This window comes from Micropterus salmoides, unplaced genomic scaffold (genome assembly GCF_014851395.1).
Source record: "Micropterus salmoides isolate LMB-PRFRI ecotype aquatic unplaced genomic scaffold, ASM1485139v1 Ms_hic_scaffold_3, whole genome shotgun sequence".
Taxonomy (NCBI): Eukaryota; Metazoa; Chordata; class Actinopteri; order Centrarchiformes; family Centrarchidae; genus Micropterus; species Micropterus salmoides.
In genome coordinates this window covers 986,120-1,006,933 of record NW_024042261.1, presented here as the reverse complement: position 1 = coordinate 1,006,933, position 20,814 = coordinate 986,120, and the positions used below count along the sequence as shown (strand labels likewise).

Below are 20,814 nucleotides of genomic sequence, written 5' to 3'. Positions count from 1 at the left end.
TCATAATGGATCTTGTGGTGAGATTGTTTTGCCAACTACTGTTACCAGGTCATGAAGGAACTTTCAGTCTTACACATACACACAAACATATATGAATTTTCCAAAATTCCAACCTGATGTAGTTGGTATCTTTGGGTTCCCTACTAGAACATTAGATACAGTTTGAACACAGTTTGGTTGCATGGCATGATTTTAAAGATTCATGTTCATTTTATTGTATATTATTACATGGGTTATTAAAATAAAGTTTGACTTTATTGCCCAATGGGAAATTTGTCCTGCACATCACAGTGGCTGCAGTATAATGACTGGCCAACCACTGGGAGACTGCTGGCTGAGGTGTTCTCTGATAGATGGCTGTAGTTATTTTCCTTTGCATTAAACCTTTCTCTCAGTTCAGTTTAAAGCTAGCTGTATTTTGTCCATGACATTTACTAGAATTTCACAAATGTGCTTGACAGCAAAGTTCTTCTTCTTCTGTTTCAGTGCATTTGGACCTAGGCAGTTGTGACAGTGTGCACACACCAGGCTCCTTAATACCACACAGCAATAGTCCAATATATGACTCATACCTGCTTTTTAAATTGAGATGTTCATGGATCCATAACCTATTTCACACCACATGAACCTCAAGCCATATGCCTCTCTATCCTGATGTGACAGCATTAATATTTCTGCTCCCCAGAGATTGTTGGTTAAATGACTGGTGTTTCCAAACTTCGTAGATAATTAGACCTAGCAGACCATCTGTACTGTAATAACTATTGCCTGTTGGACATCACTCCATCTTCACAAGCCATAGCTTCTGACCCTGAACCAAGTTTTTTGCTAAATGTGTCTCTTTCCTTGTGCTGTGTGTCAGGATATCACAGAGACACAGCCCTCATTACTCACTGGCTTCAAACTACACCAAAGCAGCTTTGACTGCTTCAAGTTCTTGGAAGAGATCATGATAAGTACAACAAAATAACACACCTTTTCCATTTTTTCAGACCGGCTGTGCTTGTGTAGAATCATCGAGGACTGCTGTAGCCTTGTTTTGTCTGGATTTATCACAAAGGCCTGCTAGTCTCACGAGAGCCAGAGTGTGTTATGTTGTTAGGAATGTGTTGGATTGGCATGTTTTTCTGTTCTGTTGCTATTCCAGGCTCTGCATAATTCAAACAACATGCTGCTGGGACACTGAAACTGACTGCAAGCAAACAGTAAAATGCAACCACTTCTGTGACACATACATAAACATGGAGAGGAACACAGCAGGCTTACATTTCAGGGAAGCCATTATTAGATTCTGGCAGGATTATGTAAGGTTCAGCTGCGGAGCTAGCCTTTCCACAGAAAAACACCCCCGCATTGTGAACCATTGGCCTCAAGGAAATTCAACTGGAGGCGATTGGCTGCCTCCTGTGTTCAAACTCCAGTCTGTAACCTATACACTGAGCAGCGATAACATTTAATAAGTCCTCTTCTTGGCCATGGTACAGAAAGGACCTACTGCCATGGTCAGAGACTTACAAAGTTTGATCACTCACTCATTTGTCAGGCAAGATGTGGAGCAGACCTTTTAGTCAGCCTCACTGTGCTGATCCAGACAGAGAGGGACTTGCTTATGAGGACCTCATTTCAGTGTACTATTTGGTGTTGCAGCTGTTACTCCTACTATACAAACATATACAATATGAACATTGTTCTTTGGGATTTCAACAGGCAATTTGAAAATGCACTCCTGTGTTCTCAAAAACTGTCATGGATATTTTTACAAGTTTCTGGCATTTTATAGACAAAATAATTAACCAAGAAAATAATCAGCAGATTGGGTGGCTGTGGCTCCCATTAATTGGAAGGTCGACTGTTCAATCCCCGGCTCCTCCAGGCTGCATGTTGAAGTTTCCTTGGGCAAGATACTGAACCCCGAATTGCCCCTGGTGGCTGTTCCGCCAGTGTGTGAATGTTAGTTTCTGTTTGAGCACTTAGGCTCAGTGAATGAATGGTGCATGCAGATGTAGTGTTTTAAAAAAAGTGCTTTGAGTGGTCAAAAAGACTAGAAAGGCGTTATACAAATATAGAGCATTTACATTAATCTATGATGAATCATTATCTCCACTCTATCATATTTATACGAAAGTTAATCTATGTTTCAGCTGTTGTGGTCAAAGAGGAGCAGACGGAGCTGTGGCTCTGTGCCTTCTTTCACAGTGCAACAAACCTTAATCAACTATCCAGCATGAGCAAAGCTTCACAAAATGGACCTCTGTACTAAAACAAAAGTTTAATAATATACACTGCTACCAGAACAATGGAACAGCCTTGTTATCTACCCCTAACCTAAAAGCACTAAAAAATCTTAAAAATGTTTTGATTTATTTTTAAGATTTGTTTTAGGGAGATCACTGGTGATTCAAGTAGAGGATTAGACAGACAGTAACAGAAACAGGTCTGAATGACAGATGATGATGTGAATGTCATTTATTCCAGAGACCCATTTTATCATTGTACTGAGCTGAAAATGAGCCATTGTTCAAGTTTCTTGTGGGCCTAGAGGGGTTTTGGCCTTAATACAGAATAATTATTTGAGGTGGAGTTAATCACATTTCCCATGAAAAGCTAAGCTCTTCAGTGCAGATTTACAGTTTTGGAAAAGTCTGGAAAATTGCTAACATATCCTGGAAAGCAGCAAGTTGTACTAGAAAGGTGTTTGCTTTGCAGTGATAATGACTACCCGACATCCCTACATCAGCCCACAGCTGACAAGCTCTGCTCAGGGACAGTGTGAAGTTGAAATTGTACAAGGTCATGTTCCTATTGTTCAAAAATAAGCAACTTTTTCCTTTTGAACCTGTCTGAGATTGTCAACTTAATTTCCAAAATTTGAATGCCCTGTTTTCAAACTGAGAAATCTAGATTTGTTAGGTTCCACTAAAAGGATTCAGAAGTGGACACAAGGCGGACGATAAGAACACCAGCAGGTTTTATATTCAATGTGCTTGAGGAAAACCAGAGGGTTGGAGAGGAAGCAGAGAATTCCAGACTTGGCGGGGGTCCGATAATGGCGTCCTGGAACTCTGTTCAGGGCGGAGAGATTGGCAGGAAGGCTGGTGGGCAAGCAGGCAGGCAAACAGGTAGGCAGGTTGGCAGCGATTCAGCACACAGGAAAAAACTGTAGCAGACGTAAACAACATGTTAGGTACTAATTACCAAAAATACTCAACTAGACAATAATTCGAGGAGTTGGCCGGAACAATATACCAGAGGAGGTGAACTGGCGAAGGGTTGAGGAAGAACCAGAGTATTTCACTCCATAGGTTGATTGCTCCATGAGCCACAGGTGTGAGATGCTGCAGGTGGTGATGAGCCAGACATGCCCACAGACACACACACACATGACAGGACATGATAGACAAAACTGACAGAGACTGCAGGGAAGGGGAAACGGAGAAACATGAGGAAGGGAGAGGTGACAAAGCCTAATCATGACAGGATTTGTTTATTTTGCTAATTTAGACTTTCTGTTTAAGTTCAGGATATAACAGGTACATCTCTCGAATAATTCTACTACTATAACTACTACTTTTTTAAATTTTACTATTGAGTTATTAGGGTTAGGGTTATTATGCTTTCTGTTGTGATCATGCAACTGGCCTCTACACTGCAGTGTGTGTCACTCAGATTTTTTGGGAAATGTGTTGAGTAGTATTAGTGCAATGGATTACACAGTTGCAGCACAAAGGAAATGGAATGGTAATGCTGTCTCTCCAGCACAAATGGAACCAAAGAGACCAACTAAAGAAAAAAATAACTAAGAACTAATATTCTCAGTTTTCCACATATAGACTTATATTTGGGTGGGTCACCCAGGTATTTGGTGACACATTTTAGCATTTTACAGAGGAACACAGAGAGAGATGTTATCTGGTGGTGTTACAGTATGCGGACATGGTGGATATATTTTACAAGCACAGACCAGGTAAAACTACAGTGAACACACCAGTGCATGTACCACTTGGTTTCGATTTCAATAGGCTTTTCTTTATCAAGCCTTCTCTGCATACGGCGCACCTGCTGTTGAAAACAGAATTGCGGGTAGAGGATCCAAAAGACAAGTTTATAAAACTCCTGATGGAGAAAGTCAACACATACAGGGAGAGAGAAAAAGAAAGAGGCCTGGCAAACCAGTGTGTTCAATTTAAGGTAGATCCTACTCCTGACCTAATCCTAAGTTACATTTAGTAATCTTATCATCAACCAGTAGCACAGGAAAAGAACAGTTTGATATGATAATATGAGAATAAAGAAACAGAGCACTCTCTCTCTTTTTCTCTCTCTCTCTTGCACACGCACACAGACTTACGCACTCATGCCTGCTGTTGTCTCTCCCCCATCCCATTCTCCCTCACTCATGTCAGTGCTACAACTTCTTGGGCATTTATCCTTCTGCTGTTCTGCTTGTATCTACAAAACACATGGCTGTAGCTGTGAAATGACAGCCTGCTTATCAACAGACATCTAAACAATCGGCATAACGCAAGCCCCCCCCCCCCCCAAAGTCCCTTATTAAAACATTTCTGTCGGAGAGCATTTCCTGACATTACTTGACTTCTAATTTTCTTACAAAAGTATTTTAATTACCTAAAAAAGTTCTTATTTGTATCTGTTTTGTTCTGTTTGAAAACCTGATGGTGTGTTTTATTATTTTTATGCCTTGCTCTATAAATAAATTTATAATAAATAATAAAATAATTATTCTTATGATATCAAGATTTTAAATTATTCATCATCACCGTCATTATCACACTACAGCTGCCTCCAACTGTGATTAGCAGCCACGTGTTGGTATCATGTACCACTGGAGTATAATATATGATGTCTTCATTTTATATTTGTGTGCAGGTGCGGTAGTGCTCCCCTGGATCACATCTCCCTAAACCGTCTGTCTAACATGAGGAAGAGATACAGGTAGACAAACTTTTTTCTGTTTGACCTTCACTCTGTCTTAATTAAATAAATTCATTTTATTTATATTGTGGCAAATCATAACAAGGTTATTTCAGGGCACTCTTCTTATAGAGCAGGTTTAGATGCCACAGTTAAACTGTCATTCTGTTTGAAACACTGTTATTAATGTTATAACATTATAAGTAATGTTAGTGACTTTTTCTTCATAGAGAATAAACCCTTACATTAATCTGATATGACAAAAATATTTGTATTGTATATTTTGTATATTAACACATATATGCTTCTATTTGTGATGTAAATATAAGTCATCACCATATTTACCCTCCTGGTTTTGTCAGTATTACTTTTAGTGCCCTGAGGCTACAATGATTGTACAGATGGTGTGTGTTTCTAAACCTTTTCTACGAAGCACAAGGAAATAATTTTGATAAAATGTGTTTTATTTCTCTAGCAGCTTTACACTGTTTATTAAAATGGATTTGTTTATTTGAATGAATCAAAATCAAATGTTTTACTTATGGCCTTGATGCCCTGGCATGTGACCTTTGTGCCACACCAGTCTGAATAAAACATCTGGATTTTTACACCCTCTACCACACTCCCCCAACCTGTCCACCAAATTAGCTTTCTCATTTTTTTTCAAAGAAATGTTTTGAGGACAGTGGGATTCAAATACAGTGTTTTTTAATTGTTTAATTTAGGTTGAAATTAGGGCTGCTGCTAACGATGATTTTAGTACTCAAAGCTTCTATAGATTCATTGATGCGTCGTTTAAGAAGTACTTTTGCTTGGTGGCGGCAGCATTTAGGAACAGGCAGAGGGCTGTGTGAGCGGTGAGTCGGTCTTTTGTCACGTTAATTACATGACTTCAATAATTATAATAAAAACAGACCCAGTCACTTCTCCTCTCCTGAAAACATTCATGACTTGCTAACCCTCCCGTTTTTCACTGCCATCTCCCGGCTTCCTACCAGCTCACAGCAGTTTAATGTTACATGTCCACATTTGTCCTTAGTTCATCACTTCTAAATATTCTCTAAAATCACATAACGTTACAGCAGCTAACGCTGACCGTTGCTCAATTAGCCACAAAGCTAATGCCGTGTTTATCAGTGGAGGTATGCTAACATTAATGAGCCATTAAACTATAGTTTCTGACATATTCTAAATATATCTAATTAAACCAGAGCGGACTTGTAAATAAACGTGAGCTGAACAAGAATCTAACACGGCTTCCTGTAGCTCCCCCGTGTCGGACGTTGTAGATGTGAAACGCTGTCAGAGCCGTAACGGCTCTGATTGTAGTTATAACGTTAGTTAAATGACATCTCAAAGTTGCAGGTCCTCGTTGTAGACAGTCATGTAATATTGCATTCAAGATGCATTCAACAGCAGCTCACTGTATCCTAGACGGCATGATTTATACCTATGATTAAATGGTTTCACGTAGCTTTGGTTAGAATTAAAGAGTGCTGCTAAAGGGATGAACTAGATGTGAATGTGCTACATTGAAATTCTGGCAGATTATGTGTAAAGAGAAATACACATGCTTATTCTCTCTCACTCTCTCTGTTTACAGATGGTTGAAAAAGTTGCACCTTCCAGTAGCAAATATTTATTCATGTGCAATTGTTTACATGTTCACATTTTGTGACTGTAATCGATTTTATTAACATAATCCATTTAGGAAAAGGTTTTATAGCCCACATACATACCAGATTTCAATATCGGCCTGTTCTAAGTGTAGTTTATACAGTAAAGAGGTCTTAAGTTTCTGACATGCTGATGTGTCTCTTTATGTGTGTGTGTGTTTGATGGACAGGAATGGCCTTGGACCCTCAAAAGAAGGAGAGGCTCAGTACTCTGTGGTGCATTGCACTGGCTACATCAAAGCGTGGCCCCCTGCAGGTAAGAAAAACGTGCGCGCACACACACACACACACACACACACACTTAGGGGTGTGATGAGATCTCGCGCCAGGGACCATTTAGGCACCAGAACTATTTTAAAAGTATCAATTTGGCACTGGAATCGTTGAACGGAAAGAATGAACTACAGCTGTGGTCAGAATACATGTGTTACAGTGCAATACAGTACTAACAGTATTGGTAAAAAAGATCTTTCTCAAAGCTCTCATATAAACAGCCCAATCATTTTACTGACCTGTCTTTCTGACCTGCAGACAGAAATTCAAACCTAAAAACCCTTACCCATCTGAAGCCCTGGACAAATTAAGCAATGTTTATTTCCTTTACTCCTTTACTCTTGTGTACTTCCCTTTCTGTTTTGAGGTTAAATTACTATAGTAATTATCTGACTATATGGAACTCTTGATACGTATATGAAAGATTTTGCTCATTATCTTTTTGCCCTAAGCTGTTGTGTCTGTCTTCCTATCTGTCTGTACGTGGTCCAAATGTCAACTGACATCTTCCTGCACAGTTTGTCCAAATTGGCTATTAACAGATTTTTAGAATACTTTTTAAAAGAATCTTTTGATTAAAGGTATTAGATTTCAAGTTTCAGACATCTTTCAACATGTTATTTGGTATTTAGTAGGTCTGAGGCAGTTCTGAGAATACACAAGGCCTCAGACATACTGTCTGACATCAACACACAGACACGCACACACATACAACACAAACACAATGTCCAGTGTTTACAAAGACAAGGACACACACACACACACACACACACACACACACACACACACACACACACACACTATGTGTGTTGAAATCATTGACATATGGTCCATTTGTTGCACCAAAAATACTCCTTTGGAATGTTCTGGACACAATACTGCAGGCAAATAGTCATCAGGCACACACATTCATTAATCGCAGATGGATAAAGGAGAGAAATGTGCCTCAGGCACACATGTTGCATGTTGGGCACCCAACAGCTGAAGAATGTAGCCACAAATAAGAACAGAGTCATGGTTTTGTTTTAACATAGAGTTCAACTACATGGTAAACTGCCATTATTAACTTAAATAAAATGTCTGTTCTTTGATTATTGCATATTAAACACCAACTGGGTAAATCTGGATGTGATTATAGACCTTTAATAACTTTTTATAGATTCAGTAATGTTCAAGGCACATAGTGAATTCTGCCACATCCACTGATTTAGCACAGGGTTGCTTGATTATGGCAAAAATCATAATCACAATTATTTTGGTCATTATAGGCATCATGATCATTTAACACAATTACTCATTGACTTGGAATGTTGTGCATTTATTGACCTTTTTAAAATTAAATGAATACTACTATCCCATAAAATAAGAGACAGTAACCAAACTTTAACTTTAAACAGCATCTTAGAGGCCAAGAGGATGATGGCAACGTATTGTTTGCCCTAGGGTGACTGCTAAGATGATTCTGATGAAGTACTTTGAGAAACTGGTTCTTCAGCACATAAAGAACAACATCCCAGCCACCCGTTTTTTTTCAGAACCAACAGATCCACAGAGAATGGATCATTGGAAACCAAAAATATAAATAATAAATAAAAGAAATTGTACAGTCCGAATTTACAGGGAGTGACCTTCTCTTGCAGGAACAAAACTATACTGGAAGGCTTTTACTTTGAAGGCAACACAGGGAGTGTTGAATTTGCTAAATTAATTTCCTTGCATCTTAAAAATAACCAGTGATTTCTGTGTGTTTTACTCGCTGTAGTGCAGACGCCAGGGCGGAATGGGCATTCCACTTAGATGCGAATATAATCAATGGCGTTGTGTGGTAGCTTGCTCTGGAATAAGACAACATGACTTTATATCTGATTTAGCACAAAACAAACAGCGGGACAGTTAAGGGAGAGGGGCCATAATAGAATTTATTTGTCTGTTCCCCTGTTCTCCTTTACTGAATTATTTGTATTAAACAGAGGAAAACATGGCTTATGGCAAAACATGGCATTGTAGAGAAGCAGTATCAGTGTCAGCCAGTAGATTACCTCTCACTGCTGCAAAGTTCAAGAAGCAAATGAAAAAATAAGTTGCTACTTTTTATGTGAAATGTCTGTTAAATGCCACTCATCACATCTTCCTCTATCTTCCTCTCTTGTTTCCTCAGGTATGTCCATACCAGAAGAAGACACAGAGGCAGGTCAGACTGGAAAATACTGCCTAGTGGCCATAGGAAGACTGCAGGTGTGTGTGTGGTGGCGCAATCAAACCACTTTGATTCCACAATAAAACACCATCCACTTTTGTTATTATCTTGTGTTTCAATAAGTGTCAATATGTGCATAGAAGCTTCTTGAACCACTAATCCAGCATCATGTCTGTGAAGATTCTCAGTCATCCAGGTCATAGTTATCCAACGAAGGTTAAAGTCAATCATCTGTCAGTATACTCAGTATGAGCAGACACTTGTGTCTTGTTGCTGTGCTCAGTCTTACCATGGTGTATGACTTTTGACATTTTGCTGTCGTCAGCAGCCTCACCTTGTTAGCTGAGTTTGGCTGTTCCTCACCCAGTTGTATTCCTCCTACATTGCTGTTTCTGTTTCACTTAATGATTTTGTTTCAACCTACATATTGACTTTATGATCCTTAGCACCTGTTTGGTATAATTGTTTAATCATACACCTGATGATATGCCTACTAGATTCCTGACTTTGTGCAAGTGTACCTAGAAGAACTGATGCTGAAGGCAAAGGGTGGTCGCACTAAATATTGATTTGATTTAGTTCTTTCTTCTGTTCACTCACTTCGCTTATTGTTAATTCATTATTATCTATAAGCATGTCTTTTTTGAAAGCATTCTTACTTTACAGCATTTTTTCCACACCTGTCATCAAAAACATTTGCACAGTACTGTATATGCGTACGTATGCATGTACTGTGTGTATATGTATATTATATATGTATGTGTATGTATGCTTGTATGTACATTTTTCATTAATTACCTCTTGTCCCCTAAGGTTGCTTATGTTTTTAAACCTTCTGACCTTAGGAAGCACAAAGTGCTTCTTAAGCTTGAAAAGTACTCTTTAATAAAATGATTCTTATCTAATGTATGTATGTACCTTTCTCAGGTGACCAGCTCTCCAGTCTCAATGGATATGAACGGATTGTCGGTGCCCACAGAGTTTCTGTCACGTCACAACTCGGATGGTGTCGTCACTTTTGTCGATCCGCGCTGCATCAACGTCATTGGCTATCAGCCTCAGGTTAGCTAAGAGGATTCATTATTCATAATGCCTTCTCCTTGAAACATATTCATATTCACAGTTAGTTGCTAACATTGACTGCAGAGAGAACCAGGCCTTAATTTAAAACATAGAACAGAGTATATTATAAATTCCTAATTTTCTTAATTTTTTGAATATTTGATCAAATTTCAGTAAGAAGGCTTGCTGATCTTTTGCACACTTTCTCCATACTTGTTGTCTGATCAACTCAGTATAATGTCCATTTCCCCAACGCTAATTCCCCCAGTGCAACTCACCACTCTGCAGCTTCCACTTCCTCTTAAAGTTGTAATACTGATGTTAGGCCCCATCAGCAAATGTGGTTTAGTACTACAGGTCACAGAATTGTGGGGGCAGCAAAACAAACTATTGTTGTTTGAATTAATAATTCCATCATTCTGTGAGCAACCGTGATCTGATTTTATGCTGCACATGGTGAACACCAGGGGACAGTGAAGGGAGCTGGTTATCTTGCTGTAAAGTTGAATAAAATAATATTTCAAACTGATTAGCTGTCAGAAAATGTTAAAAATTATTAGTTATCTTGTTTTGTAGACACACTTTTTGATGAACAGTAGCGGTCAGTGTAGAGCTCACAGACAAACACATTGCATTTCCTGTGACTACTTCATAATAAAAGTCCTGTATCGCAGGTAAAAGCTTTTAATCTAAACATTCAGCAGTAGGAAACGTTTGCATTAGCAATAACTTAATACAGCATTCATCAGCGGGTCATAGGCTCACTAACCATTGTGTTACCTCCTTCAGCAATAAATAGTGACTTAAAAGACATTTATTTAAATGAAAATAGAGATTATCACTTTAAACAGAAATGCTTTTTGCATTCACTAATCGATTCCTCTTGCTCCAAGTTTTTGGATTGTTTCTGTTGCCAGTGAAAATTAGCAGCTCCTGCACAATTCTTTCACAATAAAAGCCTTCCAGCTGCTTAAAAACAGAATCCCTCCCTTTTCTGGAAATCTTTAAATGTGCAACATCTTCTGAAAGTTCAACATTTCATTGGCAAGACTTCAGTGATTAAAAGAGAGATAAAATGAAATTGATTAGAATTAATTAATAAAAGACTTAGTATGTGAATTACAAACACTCTGACCTTTGACCTTAAGATAATTCACTAAGGCTCTGTTGCAATACATCAGTCATGCTATAGTCTCAGGAGAACTCATCGTGTTCTGCATGAGGAGCAAATTCCATGACCTAGCATTCTCAGCCATGCACATGAGTTGCTGTGTTGACAGTGGAAATTAGATGACCTGGATGCAAAACATTTGTTGCCTGCACTTACATTTCAGCTACATTCCTGCGGCCAATCAACTTGTGTCTCCATTGACTTCTCCCATTACTCAACAAGAAACCACGCGTTCGTAACAAATAACAAATTAAACTTGTTAAATTCCTGCCAACTTCTTTGTCTTTTACTGCAATACATCTTAGTTTTCAAAGTAGATATCTGCCATTTCATTTATTACATCAGCTGCATGCAGACATCTGCAGTTACTGCCACCTTAAGGAAAAGGTGCACTCAGTGTTTTAATCACATTCTCACCTCAGCTAACCTGCATTTGATACATTGCTGAATGATTCATTTAATTTCAAAATCAGAGGAAAATACAGAAATACTAAGAGCTTTTGGTGGTTCATTTAGCAGAAAATTACATTCAGCTGTACAGAACAATGCGGCATCATTTGTTATCATCATCAGTGTATGGCTCCAGTTGTATCCTTGATTTAGAAGTTGTTTTGCGTAGAATCTAAATAGACCAGCCTTTGATTTACTAACATTCTTACCTCCTCTATCAGTATTCACGTAGGAGCTATTGTCCACACATGTGGACATTGCATTCCTACTGTAGGAGGCAATATCCACTATGAAATATTGATATTTTTTGTCTGTGCATTTATTTGGTTAAACAAACCATTTCTTTCACAAGGATAAATGACTGTTAACTGACGTTAAATCGTCCTGTAGGACCTGCTGGGGAAAGATATCCTGGAATTCTGCCATCCTGAGGACCAGAGTCACCTGAGAGAAAGTTTCCAACAGGTATGATGAGATAGGCTATGTTCAGACTGCAGGCCAATGTGATTTTTTTGCCCACAAAAAAGCCTTTATCAAACATGTGGCTCTCTTCCTTTTCTACCTCGCTAACATCTGCTCACAATTTCCCTTTCTTATACCTGAAATCCACCGGACCGGGGCTCTCTTCTGAGTTACGTTATGTGGTGTATAACATATGTGCATTTGATGCATAACAGTTTAACATAGCACTGTAGCAGCTGGATAGAGGATTAGTGACCTTTTAAGGGGAGAGCAGAGGTCAGTGGTTATGTGGAGACTCAGACCCTTATATGGTATCTAACAGATACCTAAACAGGTCCTATATAAGCTGTGTTTGATGTACAGAGAGACAGAGTGGCCAACGGGCTGGGTCAGGGACGGGGATGGGGGGGGGGGTTGTGGGGCAGATGCGTTGTACAGTGCCAGAAACCGTAATGAAAAGAACAGAAAGTTGTGACCCGTGAGAGGACGATGAAAAACAGAAGTCTCCCGCGAGCTAACAGGAGCTTTGTTGCTCCTTGTTTACTTCTGTAGCCTGCAACAGCGTGCTGCGTGTGACGTCGTGATATTCTTCTGCGCATGCAGGTCACTTTCAGGCCGCGGACAGTTCACACTGGAGTCTGAGACGGAATTGAGCATTAAGGCCTGCAGTCTGAACGTAGCCATAGACTGTAGCTGTTAATTGGACCTGAAGGTACTTTGCTAATCCCAAATCCTGCTTCGTAGTACAGGCCCCAAGTGTATTTGATCGACCCCAGTATCTGCACTATTTATCAGCAAAACAGCATAATTCGAAACATAGCTTATTGTGTCAAACTCCAAGGCCCGCCACGTCATTTTATGTGGCCCACAAAGCTTAAAAGATTCATGATTGTCCTAAAATAAAAGTCTACGCTGTTTTAAAGTGTACATAAACCATAAACTACATGTCCCACAATGCATGCCGATTTTGTGTTCCACGAAGTGACGGCATCCTGCCACTAGATTGTGGTGTTTCCACACCCGAGTTTAACTGTGGTAGATTTCCAACAAGTGGAAATAGGACGACATGTTTGTGCTTCAAGGAGAAAAACCGGTAGGCTAGGCCTATGTCTTTTGTGTTATGAGGCAGTGTCAGTGATGAAGGAGTAGGCTACAGTAGCCTATACGTCGGCATTTTTCCAGGTAATCAAATTTCTCTCATTACTTGGATGTATGCCCTCTGCGAGGCTGTGTCACATTTGTTATTAGCAGCTCTCATTTATTTGTTTTACCATGGTTCTGCCCCTCTCGACTGTGAAAAAATGAATAGTAAATGTAAAAGCTTATGTTCGATGATATTTGTTATTTACTTGAAAGATTTAATCTTTGATTGAGGGTTTCTAAACCTGATACAGTAATTTATTTGTTACAATAACAGAGAAATGTTCTTACTTATATTTTAACATCTGATTAGGAGGAGTAGTTACGTTTAATCAGTCTTACAGTTACACCAGGCCCTTGAGGGTAACCATAATGCTTATGTGGCCCTTGGTGAACATGAGTTTGACACCCCTGCCCTACTGCATAACTGAACTTAACTAGAGGAACCTTTTCCTTTTTCTCTTCCCCCTCCCTGTCTGTGGGCTCTGCCTAGTGTGTGGAATAAAGAGTTCTCCAAATCTGTGATCAGTTGCTCTGGCCTTACTCAGCAGTTTATTTTAGATCCATTTCAAACTGGGGAGAAGTGCAGTGCTTTCATTACTCAGACTGACAGTCAGCAGAGTGATTTGCTCAGAGAAGGAAGTTCAGGAGCACAGTATTAAGACCAGCAGCCCACCACAGAGAATCCACAATCCATCAGAAACCACAACTATATGACAGCTCAGCTCAACTTGTTTTGTTGTTAAATTGAAATGGAATAAATGGATTCCCCCTATGCTCTTGGCTTAGACTTGATTACATCATAGCCAATTGAATTTTTGACTCTCCTGGTCAACACACGTTTGAAAGAAATGTATAATGGTATGAAAAATTCAGAAAGGTGTTATCACAGTAGTTTCAATCTCAGCTACTCTTTTCACCTCCAGTCCTAGCTGGATAATTAAGACATATTTTCGAAACAGCAGTATTAACCAGTGGTTTTCTTCCCTCTGCAGGTGGTGAAGTTGAAGGGTCAGGTTCTGTCTGTAATGTATCGTTTCCGAATGAAGAACAGGGAGTGGATGCTAATCCGAACCAGCAGCTTCACCTTCCAGAACCCATATTCTGATGAGATAGAGTACATCATCTGCACCAACACCAACGTCAAGTAGGTTCTTCATACTCGCGCGCACACACACACACACACACACACACACACACACACACACACACACACACACACACACACACAGTCTTGTTTCCATTATTTCAGAGGACATTCATTTCGTGCAAACTTACCTTAACACACACACACACACACACCATACACATGTATGGATGAGTTTAACACTAAATTCAGTATATGCTTGGGTTTGCCTTACCAGCAGAGTCAGGAATAATATCCAGACCTTTGAAAAGAAGCACTGTGTGTCTCCAGACTGTTACACCTTGGGTGTTGACAGGTGTGGAGCTATGTCCTAAAGTGAGCTGCTTCTTGTTTGTCCTTGGTGAGTCTTGTACCTTTTTAGGTGTTGGAGCTCAGGCCCCACAGCTCACCTCTGAAATACAAGTATAATCACAAGGCAGCAGACAACTTAAGTTCAAGAACACAGGATAAATAAATAGCAGGCTAGAGTGAGCAGGCCACAGGTGAGCTTGGTAAAGCTTTTAAAGAGTTAAGGTTTACTTTACTGAACAATGTGCCAGAAAATGGCCACTTGAGGTTGGCTTCAAAAGCAAGAATCACCATAGACTCCAGTGAAATATATGTCACCTTACGTTATAAATATATAACGTGAGGTGACATTGTTTGGACAGTAAATGAGATTCCTGTACAGCTTGTGGCATGCAGAGGTGTTTTGCAGTTGGGTGCAGAGGTGTCACTGTTGGGTCAGGCAGGAATTTAGGAAGGGAATTGTTCATATTTTGCATGGGCAAAGCCCTTCATCTGGATGCTGATTAGCATGGATTTAGAGGCTTACAGACTCACTCTGTAAGTAGTGTAGTCAACGTTCCTCAGTCTCCACATGGCAACATTCAATGTCATGTTCCTTCTGCATGAGTTCTCAGCTATCATCATGAGTTAAGGATTGCCGTGAGCTCAACTAATTACCAATGTCAACATTCAGCTAATAGCTTTCAGTCACACGTGTGTCTGTGTTTGTGCGTGCTTGTGTGTATATACATGCATGTTACAGACATGAATGTCTGCCAACAGCTCCCTCAGGCTGAGGTGGCAGCCAGAGTATTAACAGAATATGATAGATTTATGAGTTTGGTGTAAAAAATGGGTCAGAATATCACGAGGCTGAGAAGCAGATGGAAGTGTAGTACTCTCTTTCCATGAGTTTACTAGACAGAGAGCTCCGTGACAATAATAAATAAAGGTGAAAATAATGAATAGTGATAGAAATGCTTTTGCCAAAGAAGTAATGATATTAGAGATGAGGTGTGATCTTGTCCCAGGAATCGTGATCATTTAATTATTGTCAAATATGATGCATATATTAGTTATATAATTTGAGTCATAGTTGTCTGTAGATTGTCTAATTGCATGCAGATTTTGTTGCAGTTGTGGTAAATTCTTTTAAACCATTCTTCTGATATTAAGAACCAATTAGTTTCTTATGAATATGGCTGATAACTGACAATATGCTGCATTTGGCAAATTGTGCCGCGTTCCATCAAAAAACAGCTATAATATCATGTTGTGCATTTATTTTTCTTCTACCTTCCATCTGGTCTTTTCAATTTTCGTTAGAAATGATGTCATTAATCTGCTGTGTTTTGCTTATTTCTATTGTTACATTCATTTTAGATTCAAATGAGTTCAGCCACAGAGAATAGAGCTTCCTGCATGTCCCTTCGCTCTGAAATATTATCAACTGTTGGACCCTACAGCTCAGATAGCATCTTCATTTGAGTTATATCCCTGTTGCTGGCATAACTGACGCCTGCCTCCTTTACTGGCCTGGTGTTGGAACACATTTTGAAAAATAAACACCTGCCTCCATTAAACGGCTGGTCTGGTTTTTATAGAAGTTCTTTGGATGTATCAAACCTCTTAAACCCCGCGTGGTCACCGCTTTAGCTGCTTCTAAGCTGCTTAGATCGTTAATACAAATATTAATATTTAAACGTATACTCAATATGTCATTATGGACATGCTGAACATCGTTAGATCGGTTAGATTCTCCACAAATCAGTCGTTCAGTTCATTCAACAGAAACAACGATGCTCCATTCCACACGCTCCTTCTCCCAGTTCTGCCCTTAGCACTGCTTCTTTGGCTCCAAATCTCAGGAAACGCACCAGGAAATGCTGGTCTGTGTTGCCCCGCTGACCTGCTCTATGGGCACGGTCAATCAAAAGTCCAGACCCATTTCATTATCCAATGCTTCTTCCAGAGATGCCTGCATAAACTTGTCGCCTCCTTTGGCACTCTCCACTACTCCAACTCTACGGACATTATTACAGCGGCTAGCGTAAGTATTTCTTTTCTCCTGAAGTTGGGCGATTTTTTTGGTAGCCGTGTCTACCATGGCACTCAGGCTTTGGTCTTGTGTCATGGTCGAGGGTGCGCAAAGCAGGTGAGAGCCCAAATGCACGACACTGCGAGCAGAGATTCAGTTCCAGGGTTTATTAAACCAAAACACCAGGCAAAACAAAACTCACGGGTCCTGGAAACTGGCAACATCCAACATGGTAGAACAGGTAGAACACACATCATACGACAATGACGGACGGGGACTGAACAGAATAACTGAACATACAGTATCCTAAATACAGAAAATAAGCGTGCGGAAAATCGCAACTTCATATAAAAATGCAACCAGTCCAGAAAATCCTTACACATTACGGTTTGAGAAGTTTAACTCGGCAGACTCAGGAGGGCACAGAGGAGTACACGGCGGCTACCCCAGACCCACCACAGATGGGTACCGCAGCTGAGCTAACAAGCTGATGAATCCAGACAAATCACCCATGTGATTTTCTGGATTTTTGTTTTAGATTCCGTCTCTCACAGTTGAAGTGTACCTATGATAAAAATGACAGACCTCTACATGCTTTGTAAGTAGGAAAACCTGCAAAATCAGCAGTGTATCAAATACTTGTTCTCCCCACTATATAAAGGAGGGGGTACGGTGAACGGTTTCATAGCGGATTCCCCTACGCGGCCATCTTAGTTGCTTGCTCCACCAGAAGTCTGAAAATATTTCTTAAAATAAGTCAGGACGTCCTGTTACCAGGAATCGTAAAGCAAACAAACTTCTGCTGATAAGATTCTACGTGTCTTAAGTGTCAATGATGTTCTTCTGCCTGTACTTCCCCTTGTTCTTCTCCCCTTGTCCTTTTTACTCCACCTGGGTTTATTGTGTCATTGGGTTCAGTGCCTCCTGCTCCAAGAAACACTCATCATCTACGTTTAAATATTTATTTATCATGACAGTTATCTTGTTATATTGGATTTAAAATGGAGGTAGCTTCAATTCAATAACATACTGTATGTGTCTGTTTGTAGTCTGAGCTGCTGATGGTGTATTTGGTGTGTTTTTCAGGCAGCTACAGCAGCAGCAGCAGGCAGAACTGGAGGTTCACCAGAGAGATGGACTGACTGCCTACGATCTTTCCCAGGTAACCCTCTGCTGTAGAGCCACTTCACCACCCCACTTAACTGGTTAAGAAGATCTGTCATTGGATATAATTACTAAATAATATTCAAATTGTATGTGATGTACTGGGCACCTTCATAGTCAGACAGATATGTGTCTTATATTCATAAAAAGCTGTTCATATATTGAATTACCACATATTTATGTATAGCAGCTGTTCATGTAAAGAAATGCAGAGATGCATAAACAGAACACTTGTTTTGTAGTTGTACATGTTTGTTGTGCAATTTATGTGCACATAGATATTCCATCCATTCATCCATCCATCATCAGTGGCTTATCCTGCGTACAGGATAGATAGATATTACAATGCTGGCAAAATATTTCAGTTCCCAGGTTGTAAAAACAAAAATAGAATTGTTATTTAATAACAATCTCTATATGTTTATTCAATCACGAAAGAAGGACTTTTTTGCATGGCTAGTTGGCTAAAAAGCTGACCCTGATGATTGACATGAAAAATATTTGAATGGAATCCTAGCTAATGAGACTATTTTTGTCTGGGTAGGCGTGTGGATAGTTTGTGTTATTTTCTGTGACCTGAGTCAAATAATCTGTAACATCAACCCCCCTTCCTACCCCTCGCCCATCCCCACATTCACCCCTACCCTCAGGTTCCTGTGGCCAGTGTCAGCGGTGGAGTCCATGAGGCAGGGAAGAGCATTGACAAGACAGAAGCCCTCTTCTCCCAGGAGAGAGACCCACGCTTTGCTGAGATGTACACCAGCATCTCTGGCTGTAGGACACACACTCACAAAAACAGACAACATCTGCATACACATCATATGTCCTGACAGTTTCTGATTTAGCTTTCTTTTTAATCAAAGCTGACCCTGGTCTGTGTGTTTGTGTGTGTAGCTGGAGATAAGAAGATGATGGTTCCTTCCTCTACAGCTGGAGGACAGCAGCTCTACTCGCAGAGCTCTCCCTTCCAGCAGGGACACTCTGGAAAAAGCTTCAGGTACATGTCAGTGATCTGTGTTAGTGCATGGAATGCTCAGCACGTTACATGCATAACTCAGCTGGTTAGACCTCAGTGTGTCTCTGGAGAAAAGTGAAGCCTGACTGAGCTTCATATTTCTCACTTTTCTTTTTCTTTGTTTGTGTGTGTGTCTTTGTGCACACAGTTCCTCTGTGATCCATGTCCCTGGTGTGAACGACATCCAGCCATCAGGCTCATCCAATCAGAATCTAGCTCAGATCTCCAGACAGCTCAACCCAGGCCAGGTGGCATGGTCAGGCAACCGACCCCCCTTCTCTGGACAGGTAATATTTTCATACTTTTAAGACCGATGCCGATTTCAATATTTGAGGATTTTAAAATCCAATATGCCAATATATCGGCCGATATTCTTTTTCCCCCTTATTTTAAGAAATGCATAACATAAACAAAGATTAACCTGTGTATTTGTTATGTTACCATACCAAGATACCATGACATAATGCAGTGTGAAAAGAAACTTTTTTATTGTTATAAATAGTACTTTGAACAAAAGTATAACAAAATATGTCAAAGTTTTGATAAATAAGAGTAAAATATATAAAACTACAGATAACATTTTACAAATATCTGATGTTATACATTATGGACTACTATTACTAATGAACATTAAATTAAATAGTGTTTGTATTGTGGGGGCCAGCAAAACAGAAACTATAAAAAATACCAATATCCTACTACTACTACTACTACTGCTACTACTACTGCTACTACTAATAATAATAATATCATATATTAAATCTCATGTCACTGCTATAATATTAATGGTAAACAGGGCTCTCTTGAATAGGCAAAAATTATATATATATTTGTTGTCATGAATTAGTTATTACCTTACATATAATCTGCCACAATTACTACTTTCTACTATGCAGCATATTCACATCTAGTTTATCCCTTTACCAGCACTCTGTTAATTCAATCCAAAGCTACGAGAAACCATTTCCTAACCACCACATGTCTCTAAAACATGTCATCTGTGATGTGACAGTGAGGAAACTCTTCCTTTGAGTTCATCTAATACTACATGACTGTGTAGTCTACAACGAGTCTGCAACTTGAACAGGTCAAATACACATACACACATTTACATTTATTCATTTAGCTGACACTTTTATCCAAAGCGACTTACAATTGCTAAGTATGTCAGAGGTCGCACGCCTAGAGCGTAGGGTCTGTGCAGACGTCCTGGTGCCTCACGTTTTTTATGGCCGACTACAGTACCAGGGCACCAACCGATCTACTGTGCATGTGTGGAACGAATCCGCCAAGCTCACTTCAGAAAGTCGTATAAACAGAAGTAGTCCTCGTCCGCGAGGTCCGCTGCTGTCCGTGTGCGCGGGGAATTGAACCCAGGTCTCTCACCTAAGGCATGTGTCTTATCCACTGCACCATCACCACCACACACACAAGCAGTGTTTGTAACTGATGTAGAACCATTGCCTTCTGTATCAATAATAAAGTCAGCAATTTCCATGGAGGCCAAGATTGCCAAGCTCATTTTATCTGCTCCTCCTGTACCCGATCACAGAACAACAGGAGGACTCGTCTTATTTGCCATGTTTTGTATGTGTGTGTGCGTGTTCCCCAAGCACCCTAATGTGCTAAGCATCTTCCACACACTGGTGCACTTCTCAAAACAATTTACATTTACTCATTTGGCAGAAGAGTTGTTTTGAAAGAATGACAGAAGACTGTGCCACTAAGTCATCATGTTGTTTTTTTAACTATACCAAGACCCAAAATGTATTTTGGTCCGATGTTCTTAAAAACAGCCAGATGCTTGAATGACAGGAGTA

The 20,814-nt window shown here is 39.8% G+C and overlaps 1 protein-coding gene across 2 annotated transcripts in view; it reads left to right on the top strand.

The window, feature by feature from the left end:
* The window catches only part of arnt2 (aryl-hydrocarbon receptor nuclear translocator 2), a 76,580-nt gene that overhangs the window by 49,082 nt on the left and 6,684 nt on the right, over positions 1-20,814 (top strand). For both annotated transcript variants that reach the window (XM_038693054.1, XM_038693053.1), the window contains 10 exons: positions 4,888-4,953; positions 6,779-6,864; positions 9,040-9,116; positions 10,006-10,140; positions 12,152-12,226; positions 14,359-14,510; positions 17,902-17,977; positions 18,630-18,753; positions 18,874-18,976; positions 19,143-19,281. In XM_038693054.1, coding sequence (XP_038548982.1) covers positions 4,888-4,953; positions 6,779-6,864; positions 9,040-9,116; positions 10,006-10,140; positions 12,152-12,226; positions 14,359-14,510; positions 17,902-17,977; positions 18,630-18,753; positions 18,874-18,976; positions 19,143-19,281 — 1,033 coding nt within the window. The remainder of the gene's footprint in view (positions 1-4,887; positions 4,954-6,778; positions 6,865-9,039; positions 9,117-10,005; positions 10,141-12,151; positions 12,227-14,358; positions 14,511-17,901; positions 17,978-18,629; positions 18,754-18,873; positions 18,977-19,142; positions 19,282-20,814) is intronic.